We start from the raw sequence: 15029 nt of genomic DNA, 5'->3' as shown, positions 1-15029 counted from the left end.
AAGCTAAGGAAGTTATTTTCTTTTTTTTTTTTTTTTTTTTTCCAAAAAGGGGACAACAGTGAGTTTATCCATCCAACTCTGAGGTTGGATGCTGCCAGGACAAGGCTTGGTGCTTCAGAAAGTTGAGCACCATGAACGCTGAGGGCTACTCACTCTGGAAACCGAACCTAACATCATCTCTGGTTTGGCACTGTAAGACAAAATGCCCAAATCAAAGGGTGTTATTCTCTATTTCAGTGACTTCTTGAGTGCTTGGAAGCAAGTACAAAACAAAGGCTGCTACTATCCCCATCTCCAGACCACTGGAAAAGTAACACATTTAAACATAAAATATGGTTCATCTTTTTCCCCTCCATAAAACCCCTATGAGCTATCATGTTATTCATTTTAAATCAGTTATGATTTGTATAATGTCATGACATTAGATACCTGACACACTAATGGTTATTAAGTCGTAGTATTATTTTAGTGTTTACTAAAATTACAGTGGTGGTTAGAGTTAGAGCTGTTGCATGAAGTACATACAAGTGATATTCAGCTTTATTTAAAAAATACGGAACAAATGCACAATTGTTATCCCGTAAAGCACATTTTACAGTAAATGAAGAGCAATGTAATTTCCATCAGAATTTGGAACTAAGGTAACTAAAAACATCGCCGATTACAATTCTATTGTAAAAGTGAAAAAAACAAGCACCATATTCTTAAATATAAGCATTTTTACATTCATAAAAATTCAAGACTTTTCATTTTGGTAGAACACTTCAAAGAAATACAAATTTGTAGTTTAAGTTGCATCACAATCATTCTATCTACATTTGAAATGCTCAGCAGCATTATAATACAGAAATAATCACTACAATGTACATATGAACAAAAAGAGTTAAAATGAATATGAACACTTAACGTTTTTTTAAAATGATGCACACATAACTGTTTTTAAAGATATGTAACACATATTTCGTGCTTTACTTTCTGGTAACACAAAAGAAAAAAGCCCTCCTAAACATTAAAATCCTTTTATCCTTTCTCCCGACTCCAACTAAACTTGGTGAAGCTGGAGTTTACCTGGCACAAGGCTCAATGAAAACATTCAAAGACAACAGAATTTGTCCAACTGACAATAAAAATAACGATCTATTTACACAGTTCTTTGTAATGCATGTCTACGCACAGAAACCCTTCAACTTAGCTAATGTGAAGGAGTTTGATTTCTAAAGTCGAATGGAAAACAGATCAGGAAATAGCAAAGGCGTTACATTTAGCTTTGGAAAGGTCCAACTATTAAAAAATTCAAAGGTCCTCAAAACACATACCAGAAAGAAATACTAAAGGCACAGGAAATTAAAAACAAATACAAAGATCCTACACTATGTGAAACATCACCTGCTCTTTCTGTAAAATACATATTTGCCTAACACTGAATAACCCCAGTGCTTTCAATGAGCATACTGCAATTTGTACAAACTTCCGGCAATTCTAGGAAGAATTAGGGCCCAAGAGCACTAAAAGGTGCTTTTTTATGTAATCAAGTAACACATGCCAGCCATCATGCAAATTAAATTCCTACTGTACAAAATGCACCTCAATGTCAAAGGCATCACACCGGATTAAAACGATTGCACAGTCCCACACAGATTTCCTGCACCGTCACAGATTTCACCCGGGTTGTTCAGCTTTCAGTATCTCAGGATGCTTACGGCACATCTGATATTGGCACTTCTTAAAACCTCCAGGAAAACAGTATGCTTTTATTTCTTAAAAATATATATATCTTTGCATACATTTTAGGGGAAAGGTGGCCAGACTTGTACACTTACCATCTAATAAAATACAGAATATATATTTCAGCTTTACCAAGTTTTGCCTCTAAATTCATTGTATCATTTGAAGTTTCTGGATGGCATAGTTAAATACCTAAGTAAGTACATAAGTAACTCTTTATCACTAGTATCGACAATTATTACTGATAATTCTCTAACAGCAGGTAATATAAATGGCTTTAACACATGGTGACATAAACATAATATGACAGATTTCAGGAATCTAACCAGCATTTGTTGTGCATGAAAAAGCGTGCAATTATTAACAGAACAGTTTTGTCCAGGGTAACAGGCAATGAAATCTAAGATACCTCATAAAATTTCCTATGGCAGAATTAGAACTGGAATACCACAAGAAGATCACTTTAGGTAACATGACTTGTACAGAAATATCATCTTATCTCTTATCCCTCAGAACAAAAAGATTTATTTGTTCTCCCTTAAATATGCTTTGGCTTACTTTGTTAAAACCAACTAGATAAGAATTAATTCTTCTATGTAAAGGCACATCCAGAATGTACCAATGCAAACACATGCTTTGGAGGATTTATTTCCACAAAGGAAGAAAAAAACAATAAGCTATCTCCAGTAATAGATATTTTGTATTAACACATACCATTATTATTTGCACAGAACAATTTACACTATCAACAACTATGTTAAAAAATAATAACGACAATTTAATTCCACTGGACTTGTGCTTTCAGCTGCTCTCTCAGCAAATACAGACATACAGCAAACGCAAGAACAAAATCACTATTTGTTTCATACGCGGCTCCTGTGTCAGGACTAGCGTGGCTGTCCTTCACATGGCCGGCTCCTCCAAAGCATCTGGAATTTCAAGATTGCATATACAAATGCGTATCAAAATTAGCATAAATATCTTACTTCTGGCTTGTCGAGCTCTTACTCAGCCACTGACTAATAACGACTTTAACTATACACACATATAAATAAGCTTTACACAGTTGAAGCAACCGAGAATACCCAATGAGTTTCCTTTAATTTCATTTTATATCTCATTAGTTAAGTGGATAGTTCCTGTGCTGCAGCTGCTCCCATCTCCCTTAGCAACATTGGTACAGGCACATTCTTTTATTTTTATATAATTAATTTCTCTAGCAAGGGGGGAGAAATATTTATACAACGAAAGGGGAAACTGTCAATACACAAAGTGCTGACACATCCACTAGGTAAATAAACTGGAAAATTTATTTTCTGTATCTCCAGAAGCTTTAGCTAGCACTTGCTTTAGTCAGAAGTTTATTATATTGACAGTATCCCTTCAAAGGCAAATTCCAGTGCAGTATAGAAATTATTTTAATCAGTACATCAAAATCACTATGGGCTAACGTCAGACAGACGCAAACACAGACAGGCGTGTGCACACATACATTCTATATGATGGCCTTGGGAGGGAACGGCATCTTCCTTGCACATCATGGAACAGCAGCAGTTTGCATCTTGGGAGCCTGGCTCGCCTGCTCTGCGGCATCAGCAACCATAGGAAAAAAGTCAGTCTCTGCCTCCCACACACCCAGATGTGTAAGGAATTTTAAAAGAGCCGTGTTCAATAGAGCAAAAGCTTTGCCTGAGCACTGCTGACTTGCCCCCACGGCAACAGCATTTGTGGCAGCTGAGGATTTAAGAGCGCTCGGCAAGGCAGGTTAAGAATGTCCTCTGAAACATAACCACTGAATGAAGCTGTTCTTGAGGAAAAGCATCAGCTTCTTCTCTATTTCAAATACTTGTAGGATTAAAACCAACAGAACATACATTCATTTACTCTATTTTTTGATTACTTTAAAATAAAACCTTTGTTTTGACATATCTAAGGATTACTATATTGGATTCCTTTCGAGAGCCTGGAGAGTCTTAAATTTCTAATATTTCAAACAAGAACGTATAGTTCTTTAGTCATTTTTGGCATAAAAATGGGCCCTAGTTGAGCAAGTACAATTTAAATAGCAGATCCAACTGACACAGACAGCACTTTCATTCACTGAATAGACATATTGAAAATTATCAATAGCTCCAGGAACTGCCCTGAGAATTCCTATCCGTTCCTATCAACCAAATATTTACTTAGCATATCATCTACCTGTATTAGTCTAATATGAGATTTGAGTCTTTCTTTAATGGCATCTTGTAAACGATGATGAATTTTGGAAACAAGGAACTATAACATGATCAATTCTGGATGGATTGCAATTTATTAAAAACCAGTATCCCATTGCCACTTACCCTATAGTTTCTCCTCATCCGCTGCGTCCCGTCCATTTTTAAGGACCACCAATTGCTACAACAGTCCTTAGGACAACAGCAGTTGCAGTTAGAGGATGTATATGCTGGAAGCTCAGCTAAGAGGTAGGTGTTTTACCTATTGCACTCCTCTTACATTTTCCGACTGCTACTCCTAACGCTGCGTAGCCAGTAGAGGCCACTGATAGACCAGCATACATCTATCGTACACTGGTGCCAGCACGGCAGCGTCCTCTCCTCCCAGTTCAACCTGGGAAGAAAGGATCAGGCTGAAAACCTCAGACCTAGTCCACGGCAGAACAGCAGCCCAGTGCAGGGTTCTCCATCAAGAAGCGCTTCTCCTTCTGCCCTTTAACATTTAGGCACACTACTCTGCTACAACAACAGGAGTCGTTTTAACATTAAAAAGCATGAATCTATTGCTGTGAAAAAGAACAGGAGAGAGACAGAAGCAGCTTAACCAGTTTCTTTTTTTCTTTTTTTTTCTTTTTTTCCTTTTTTTTCTTTTTTTGTGAAATTCCAGCTATTATAAAAAGTAAGGTGCTTTTCACTGTCAACCAACATAGCTCTCATGGGATCTGAAGTTTTTATACCTAACAACCGAGATTACCAATATTATTAATACCAATGATTGGTACCAGGAACTCTCCATGACAAAGTCCAAGACAATTCTTACTTTAAGGAAGTTATTTTTATAAATACATTCTTGCAAAATAACTTCATATTGTGGAGTCCTTCATGGGACTTTGAGCCTACTACTTGCTGAGAAAAAGTGGTAAAATATCTGGTTGCCTTTGACAGGTAACACGACTTTTTATGTTGAAAGAACAGCTTCCATTTTCAGTAGCTTTAAAATACTTGTTCACCCAGCACTGCTGCAACAGTTTGGTACTTTACATAAATTAGCATTTGGACATCCTACCCACATGAATGGATTTGTGGATGTAGGCTTGTCTCACAGAAAACTGCTGTGATAACATATGTTTAAGGCTTAGCGAAGCACTGAAAAACTGTTTTGACAAGGATTTTTTCCAAAGCCTGAGCCTCTGTTTTTTTAACCTCCCCTTCCATCTGAAAAAGGTGTCTGGAATTTTGTGCATTAATTTTTCTGAGGAGAAGCAATGTGTAACAACTCATCTCAGAAATATCAGCTCTGGCAGATGATAGAGAAGAAAGTATAGCAGGAATAAATAAGTTCTAAGGAGAACAACTTGATGACTGCTGTATGTAAGTACCAAATTATGTAGTCAGGGATAAAATCCTGGCCCTTCTGAAATCAAAAGCACAATACTTGCTAAATCACATATGAATGTCACTGTCAATACTGTGACCAACAGATAATTTCCCAAATGCTTTTGCAGAAAACAGCATAACTCCTTTGGGGAGTATTATTTTATACACACAGTATCGCTGAAAGGACAGGAATTCACGGAAGTAGAAATCTTGACTACTATTTAAAGGGACTAAAAGCCTTTGAAGAATCTTCACTGTTTTGAGTTCTCCTTGACTACCGATTAGTAAGGGTAAGCAATTATTTCTTTTCATATAAATATAGGATCTTTTACTTTTTGCAAAGTATCAGATCTGTACGATTACCCTTTGTTTTGCAAATACTTTCCAGGCCAGTCTGCAGTTTATCTCCCATAAGAGTTACTTCTGTAAAAAAAGAGAGCTATTAAATTGTGACCAAAACACATAACAGAGATAAAGAGAAGGTATAAAAGGCACTTGTGTTCACAATGCATTCTCAAATATTCATAACTCCTTGCAGGCAGTTCTAAAATTCTTCATATTTTGTGATTGCCATTGATTGTGGATGACAGTTCAAACAATGCATCCAAATTTTTGCTTACCAAAGGGTACTTCTCTTGTTTGTTTTTTAATTTAAATATTAATCTCCATGCTGTCAGTTCTGAAATGATGAACATGGATTAGCAGCTTGTCCAAAATATCAGCCAGGCCTTGTAGTAAACACTTTCAAGAGGCACAATGTTGGCAGAAAGCTTTTGAAATTTCAGTCCGCAAGTAAAATGTCAATTAAAGGTTTAAAAGACTTGTATGTTTGCATAGATTAACATTCACTTGTCCTTTCATGTGCAAGAAATTGATCGCTTTCATTTGCATTTTCAGGTTCATCCACTTCTTCCACAGGGTTCTTTTCTTGCAGCCCACTGTTTTCTGAACAAGAGTCGTCATCTCCATCACCACGATGACCTTCAAGACTGTGCCTGATGCCATAAGCAAAGTAAATGAGGAAGCCTTCCAAAAGGAAAAAAGAAAAGTTAATGGGGTTTTCAGGCAAGTACTGCATCAACAAGTAGTTAGTTATTACTCTCTGCCTCAACATATTTTCCAAAACAAGTTTCTTCTTCAGGTATCTGAATTAGAGCTCATGCTTTATGTCTTCCCTGTTTTCAAGGAAAGTGCAGGCACTAAATCACAGCGCATCATTTTTGTGTGATTGAATGCTCTGAAAGGTCATGGAAACTACTGTCTCTAATTTATGTCTAGATGGAATTAATACGATTTTCCGTATCTTATAGGAGAATGACTGATGTTCTGGGAAGAAAACTGTTACAAACAGGTCTCCACAAAATTTTAGCTATACTTATTAGGAAATAAAAATTGTGGCTTATTGGAATTAGTCCTATAACTTTGGTTCTTTCTGTCACTTCAAAACTATATTTACAATTTTGCCTGCATATGAATACCCCTTCTGAGGCATGCTCTTGTTTTGATCAGAAATACCAGCCAACTTATTAAAACACAGACTTTTGTTCAAGTATTTAAAGGAAGAGAATAAAATGTTCTAGATGGGATTCACTAGTCCTAACGTAAATGAACAGAAATACCTACCAAGTGCCATCCAGAAGCTAAATCTGATCCAAGTGTCTCCACTTAATTGTACCATCAAGTAAATATTTACCAGGATACTGAATGATGGCAAAAATGGCAATAGTGGAACCTAAAAGGAAATATTTAATATGTCTGTAGCATTAAACGTCATTTCTTGCATGTCACATTTCAGTTATAGAAAACAAACTAAAGGTAATACATCCACTCACTAAAAAAGAATAGGAAAATTTTCTTCTTGAAATCCAGTGAAATTTTCTTTCTCAATCGGCTTAACCACTATTTTCTACATATCTTAAACTTTTAAAATAAACTATTTTTTAAAATATATTCTCTAAGGCTGTGGAAAAAAACTTTCCAGTTTGTGCTGAACATATACTAATGAATTCCTGAATCTACAGCTGAAAAATATTATTTGCATATTTTTATATATTCTTCCTTTCTGAATTGCTCCCCCCCAATTCCATCAGATTCCTTGACCTTCATCACTATACTTCATTATTTCCATTAAATACTCCATCGAATAACTGATCTTATAACATAAGTGAAAGCTCAAACTGAAAGGAGTATACTCTGGGAGATACAAACTGTATTGCGGTCCAAACCACTGCACACAACACAGACAAGTGACTGCACACTAATCGGTTTCTGAATTATCTTCCAGTTTCTAAGTGCTTAAATTGAGGTCTATAATTACTTGCGTCTCAGCACTGTGCACTTTGGGGACATGTCTAAAAGAATACCTAGAAGATCTGTGCTGTCAGATCCAGTAGTTGTAATGGCAGCTGTTTGCACCAACATCAGTGGTACAGCCACTTTCTGCAGCCATGCTCCGATACATGTCAGGGTTTTTGGTCTGTGGGCAAGGAAACTCTTTCTCTAGTCTTGGGAAGATCTGGACTGGACTGCACATGCCCATGATTCAGCCGTGAGTGTCTGCTACCCTTACCTTCACCAAAAAAACTGCAACAGTGGCAGTGTAGTAATGAAAGACTGCCTGAAAAAGGACCATCTCTCTCTTTCTGCCCCTCGCCCACTTGTTAGAATCAATCCAAACCTCTCATTAGAGAATAACATAGAGAATATGTTATTCACCATAAAGGCCACTTTCTGCTGGTTCTGAGGCTGCCTTTGGATGAGGAGAATGGTGACTATGAAGGATGCCACCAACGCAGCAAGAAGGCCAATACTCCAGGGCTCCAAGTTAGCAATGAAATCAATCCCGTAAGTAGCGAGGACACTCAAGGCACAAACCACGAAAGCTGTGTGAAAAACAAAATGATGGAAATGGGAAAGAGGTCACTTAATCTCTGCATTGGAGAGGACATGACTTTTAAGAAGAATGATAGGTCTTAAGTATGAAATATTATCGTGAAAATGTTTAATTAAAGGAAAATATAGTAGACTACAGATTAGATCCAGCAAGAAGTATAAAAGCATTCTGCAGAACGTCACATTAATTATGACTGAAAGAAGGCGTGTTATCACTGGATTTTTAATTTGGCTTTAATAAAATTCCATTATTAATGTTAGTGCATTGTATGAGTTTGGACAGATGAATACTTACCTAAGAGACCCACCAAAAAGTTAACTGTAGTTGCAGTCTGCTCGGTAGGTAAACTGGATGGATTAATCAGGGCCTGAAGACTGAAATGATTCTCCTGTATCATATTTATCTGTGATTCACTCACTGCAGATTCCCTTTCAGATGCAGCCAAAGCTGCTTTTTCTGGAGAATATTTTGGTTGCTCATAGCTTAAACTGGGTTGGTACCTATGCAGAAAACAAATAGGATAATAAAAAAATTAAGCTTATTTTGGGATCTGAAGCAATATGATTCTAGGAATGCCTTTAAATACCAAATTCTTTGCAGTAAAGATTTAGAATTTCTCAATTTATAACTACATATATTATTAGTCACTATCATATGTAAACAAACTGGTAACTCCCTTTTTTGCTGTGTTTGTGGATTTTTTTGGGCAGTTTTTTAAGCTATGTGAATGCACCAACGGGTCAGATAAATAGAGTCTCATACAAAAAGAGGGGTCAGGGTTTGTTGGTCAACGGCAGGGGAAGGGTTGGGGAGCTTCTTTCTGACTTCTTATACTGTAAGAGGCCTACTAACTGGCCTAAACTGAAATTTTACACCTGCTTTGTTAGGATTTAAGTGTATTTTTAAAAATGCATATGTTAAATAAGTCACTATGGGATAAAATAGTTGTCTATTTTAAAGTAGAAATTATTGCAACATTGAATTTGAGCCGAATTTAAGCTGTTACACTTTTCAAAGTTAATGACTTAGCCTCAAGTAAGAAAGACTGACTTTTTAAGTTAACAAGAGCAATGCATAATAAAGTGAGCTGTAGTTACCAATACATCAATATTATTCTGTAGCTTTACAAACAGAGCAGATACCAGAGTTTTACTGACAAGTAAAACTTACTGACAACCTCACTCCTTGAGAGATAATATTTGCACTTCCTTCTAGGGCTGCCACATCTTGAAACACTTGTCTGGTCTTAGGTTTCTGACGAGGGTAACACAAAGCAATTATTTGAACTTGTTCATCCTGTGAACTACCTGGTTTTGACTCACCTGAGAATGAGGACACAGATTGCCACAAGGGAATAAGCAAGAAGTGTGCCAATAGACATCATGTCCACTAAAGCCTTAAGGTCAAACAAAAATGCCATTACAGCTAAAAAAAAAAAAAAAGAAAATGCAAAATTTGTATGAGGGTGACATAGAATCATAGAATTATAGAATCATTTAGGTTGGAAAAGTCCTTTAAGATCATCAAGTCCAACCATTAAGTGCTAAGATTAATATTAAGACATATTAAGAGCTAAGATTTTGAAACCTGTCTGCAGTGTAACTGTCCACTGCTTTACTGACAGCGATATGATTGAAATCATGGTAATCCTTAAAAACGCATATTTTAAGTCATCACCAACATTCCCAAACCTAATTCCGTACAGTTGGGAATCTCAATCATATAGATACGCACTGATGAGCCGTACAGTCATGCTGTAGAATCAAGCAATTCGTATTGGACTTATTTGGACATAAGTATTTAAAAACATGGCTTGTGGAATTGCAGCCACATTAAAAACACATTTTTATAGAATGAGGTTCAGATCCTGCAACAGCTGAGAGGATGGATCCCACTGCAAAACTGGGGAAAAAATATCCAACCCGGTAAGTGACCAGTATGTAAAATTTCTGCTGAGCTGAGAAAGAACTCTATGTAAAGAGGACTTTCAGGAGTTGTCTCGAATAAAATAATTTTGTGGAGTTTTTAAAATTTATTATCTTACTAAAAACAAGTTAAGTTCAAGTGGCCTTCAGGAAAGGCCAGCAAAATCTCACAGGACTTAATATTCATAAGATCACTGAAATCAGAGGCAGAAGCTTCCATGACACTGAGAGTAATTATAACAGTCTTTGTATATATAAAAGCTAATGCCGCATTCTTTTGGAGATTCTGGAATGTCTTTTTTGTCTGTGCTGTTTGCACACAGACACACATAGCTCATAAAGAAATTAGCACAAGCCATCCCTAAATGAAAGGCTAATGCTAACTGATTTGAAATATATGCGGTCAAAGAACATCTTAAAATTTTTGTATTTTATTAACATTATTGAGATGCAGAAAGAATCTAAAAACACTTAATCTTTTCAATCACCAGTAATCTCAACATCTAAAGAAACTATTAAACATAGCATTTATACACTGTATGTATATGCACACACATTTTTTTCTATATTCAGAAATACTTATATATAATATTTATGTTATGTTTTTGTTAATATATTTGTAGACAGGTGTATAAGTGCACAAACACACATTCCCTTCTTATTTGATCCTGAAGGAGAAAGCAAATTATGGTTTTCTGAAAACAAGACAGCTCTGTTACAGAAGTTTTATTTCATCTGGGAGTCTCCCTTTCCAAGGAAGGAAGGAAAACCATCCTTTATTCTTTAATGATGGTAGATGTTCCTAAATCCAAGAAGTCATTTACGGGGTAGACTTCTGAATACCTCACTGCTTCGCATGCTCAAAAGCACATACGTAAGCAAAGCTGAGGAAAAACAGAACCTACTATAACCTCATGTACAATAGCTACATTTAATTTTTTACCCTGTCTCCCAAAGGCTACTTTGACCAGAATATTCTTTTACATTAGAACCAAACTGAAAAATTCCTCTAAGTTTCTGACTTAGAGAAAAAAAAGACACGCTATTACTTTTCCACCTCTCTTAATTCGACTCCAATTGTAAGAAACAACGGTAGATAAATTTATGGTGAAGAAACCTTGGACTGACACCAAAACATCTCACTATGTGCAGAGTTTCACAATCGCGATTACCACATGTGAAAAGGTAAGTCCCATCAGTAATATGTGACCATTGCCTCAGCTGTGGTCTTGACCTGATAACTTCAATAAAGGGGCCAAACATCTAATCTCCTTAACATTTCTTAAAATTATGAAACTGTCCATGTCAGGTAATATGAGGTGTTGCATACATCCGTAACCATTCTGGCAAAACTCTTTATGACCACAAGTTAACAAATGTGCCTCTTTTTAAAAATAGAAGAAGAAATGTCTCCTTCTCCAGCACTAGATAAAGCTGTCTTCAGGCGAGTTGTTGACGTACCAAATTCCCTAAACTGTCTACAAGCAGTCCAAGTGATGGCTGCTGCATAGCTATTACCAGGGCTGTATAATTTTATCAGTTTAGCAGCTGGGTAACACGGTTTTCTTTCTCCTCATCACTACTGCTTTTTTGATAAAGATGTTTGTTTCATCCCACATAACTGCGCTTACAAATTATTTTAGGGGGAAAAGTCGATAACATAAATGCAAATAATAATAGTCAAAACAATAAAAGTAATTCTAAGCAATTTATTTGTATTCTGACTAAAGGAAAGGGAACAATAGTGCTTCATGTGGGAACTACCCAGACAATGACTGAGTCTTTCCACGTCATTGTCAAGCACACGGTGTGAGCAGTTCCAGCCTTGAGGCATTTGAGGATGACCCTGACTATAAATGATAGTTTAGTCTCAGTTCTGAACCTCTTAATTGATACCGATTTTAGCCAGGGTTGCTAAATGCTATAAGGCATGTATTTCATATTTGAATTACTTTTAAGACTTATTTATTTGCCTTTGAGTTAAATAGAATCCAATAGCTCGGAAGGGACCTAAATACTTCTAGAGCCTCCAGTTTTCCGGGGTAATGAGACATCCCACTGAAATGACAATGAAATTTGAGCACAACTACATGTACCTCTGCAAGAAATACGGACAAAAGTGAAACAGCTGTATGTTAAAAATTTGTCTTTGTGAAACGTGAAGAGTTGGCAACAGCTCCCAAAATGCTGCTTTGCCAAAATATATGTGGGCATGTATGTGCATACATATATGTGCATACACACCTAACCTCCCAACACACACACATACCCCTCAACCATGATTTGGTAAGCCTATAGAAAAACAGAATCCTTTTTCTTTAGGAGAAAATTTAAAAATCTTTGTATTTTAACATGAAAGTTGATCCTGTTGCAAATGTAGAAATTTTTTCTCACGTCTCATAATAAAAAGGTGATGTTTTTTTACCGATGTGATAATATATAGGTGTACATCAGACAAGGAAACCCTATAAGTAGGTCATCAGCCTAAGGGACCCAGATTAAGTGACAAGCTTATTCGCAATACAAGAGGCCGATATTAAAAAAAAAAGTTATTTTCAATTCTGTGACATTAAGGACATCATCACCACCACCATGATTGGCATGATCTGGAGATCTTACACCCTTTGATTACTTGGTAATTTTATTCCCATTGTACATGCAAGGGAAGTTAACAAGCAGCTCTTTTCCAAAATATAAAGTACCATGCACGTGCACAGAGTGTTTAAATCTCAGTTTTAAGTAACACGGGCTTTGAGAGCTTACCAGAGATGACCCCTGCTGTCAAGGTGGCAGAAACTGGTGCCTGCCTCTTACTCACTTTGGCAAGAAAACTAAAGAGTAAACCATCGCGTGCCATGGCAAACAGAATTCGGGGCAAAGGGAACATAGAGCCGAGAAGACTAGAACAGAAAAATGTATAGTTCAAATACAGGTTATTAAAAGCACAATGCTTTACTGGTAAACCCAACTACACAAAAAAGAAAGCTTGGAAGAGTTAATGGGTTTGGGTATAGTTTTGGTTTAGGCTCTGTGTTGCTGCTCTTGGTTTTTATTTTGGTTGACTGATGTTCCTGGTTTTGGGATGTTGTTTATTTTGAACCTAGGCTTTGAAAGCACTCGAGTTTAACCAACAAATACAAAATCTGTGGCAGAGAAAAGTTTTACTGGTAGCCTACTTTACCTGGCAACAATCTGACTTGATCATTTCAGCCCAAAGCAAATCAAAGCTGCACAACAGTGGTTTATTTCCATATCTGCAACGTGTTTAGCAGTGCACCTTTCTTTACAAGGATCAACTCTTAGTCTCACCTGCTACTGCACCAGACGAGAGAGTAGCAACTAGTGGGGTCTTCGTTTTGGAATTGATTTGAGCTAGACATTTGAAAAGCAACCCATCCTTCGCCATAGCATAGATTACACGAGGCATTGGGAAAATGGATCCAAGAAGACTGAGTAAAAAGCAAACACATGCAACATGGCAAACATTTCATGCAGGGTTGTATCATGGACAAGATAAACAATGTTAATTAATGGCATGTATAGAAACAAAATTTATGATTGTAAGAAAAAACCAGAAAGCCCCATAGCCCAAGATACTACAGATCAGACAAAAATAGAAATTTATTTTACTGTAAAGTCAATAGCTTTTTTTTTTTTTAATTCAGATAATGGAATTGCTTCATCAGGGGAAATTCAGATTAGCAAAATAACTCTTGCATCACTGTAGTTCTTGGGTATTAGTGGATCAGGAACATGTTCCAGGTCCCACTAACTATGCAATTAAGCTTTAGTATTCCTGGAGAAAGTCTGTCAGTCAGCAGCAGCAAATCAATAAGCATTAGCAGCATCTTTTACACTCCATATTTCCACGTGAGGCTGCTGATTAACAGGAATTCAAAGTAAGCACTATACAGTTATATCTGGGCACATTATTTCTTTTGATTAAAGCAACTCTATCCAAGCCTCATTGTTTCTTTTTTTTTGAAGAAGTAAAGCTAATTAATTTAGATTTGTTATTAGCAGAACATAGAAAGCTTTTAAACCATTGATAACTTGAAGCTCTTTTTCAACATATTTCTCAAATTAGGTGGTTTCTTTCCCTCAAAGCAGAATAATTGTAATTAACAAAACCAAAAACATTGAAAGGACAAAAGGCAAAGTCATAGCCAGTATAATCTCTGCAGCAAGCACACTAATTTTTAACCAGGTGAATGGTTGCCTTTCTTAATTTAGGGAATCGACTATATCACTTACAGAAGGCACAGCTTTTACATACCACAGATGCTAAGTACCTCCAGTAATGCTCGTGAACCACAAGTGCTGAGGTTAGACACACGAGATAAGTTTCATTGCACATGAACTGATTTTGATGTATGAATGTCCCTTCCAAAAAAGAATGTTTCCTAAACCAGGGTGACAACTGATTTTTCAAATAAGGATACTGTTAAAATCTACTGCCCATTTTTTTGCTGTTGTGGCTTTGTAAAATTTATTTATGCTACCCCTCTTTAAGTACATTCACTTAAATAACAGAAATATTAACAAACATCTTTACCCTGAGGAAACAAGTTCACAACGTAACGTAATAAGAGGCAACTATATGGACCAAAAGCAATGAGCCCAACTTTTTGTCTTAATTATACCTTTAAACTGAGGAATATGAAATACAATTTCTTTTGTTTTGTTCTAAACTGACATCAGTCAACAGACTCTCCATATGAGTAAATATTATTCTTCAGAATACACTGGTAAAGGGGAACAGCAGTTCAAATTTCTGAAAAAGCATTTTGCCATCTCCGTTCATTTTGTTGTCCAGTATTAATTTCTTTAATCTAGTTTCTGCTTATATATCACTTTTACTATTTACAAATATAGAGGAAAAATTCAGTAAAA

The 15029-nt window shown here is 36.3% G+C and overlaps 1 protein-coding gene across 4 annotated transcripts in view; it reads right to left on the bottom strand.

The window, feature by feature from the left end:
* Positions 1–522: 522 nt before the first annotated feature.
* Positions 523–15029, bottom strand: part of SLC7A2 (solute carrier family 7 member 2) — a 62186-nt gene continuing 47679 nt past the window's right edge. For 3 of the 4 annotated variants that reach the window (XM_063336417.1, XM_063336415.1, XM_063336416.1), the window contains exons 7-12: positions 13446–13585; positions 9534–9636; positions 8506–8711; positions 8034–8200; positions 6942–7050; positions 523–6344 (exon numbers count right to left, since the gene is read on the bottom strand). In XM_063336417.1, the coding sequence (XP_063192487.1) occupies positions 6157–6344; positions 6942–7050; positions 8034–8200; positions 8506–8711; positions 9534–9636; positions 13446–13585 (913 nt within the window). In that variant the 3' untranslated portion in view covers positions 523–6156. Of the gene's footprint in view, positions 6345–6941; positions 7051–8033; positions 8201–8505; positions 8712–9533; positions 9637–12899; positions 13037–13445; positions 13586–15029 lie in introns of all 4 variants that reach the window. The other variant, XM_063336418.1, reaches the window with a different exon arrangement.

Source organism: Chroicocephalus ridibundus, chromosome 5 (genome assembly GCF_963924245.1).
Source record: "Chroicocephalus ridibundus chromosome 5, bChrRid1.1, whole genome shotgun sequence".
NCBI lineage: Eukaryota > Metazoa > Chordata > Aves > Charadriiformes > Laridae > Chroicocephalus > Chroicocephalus ridibundus.
Note: the sequence above shows the minus strand (reverse complement) of the source record. Positions and strands in the feature narration are given on the sequence as shown.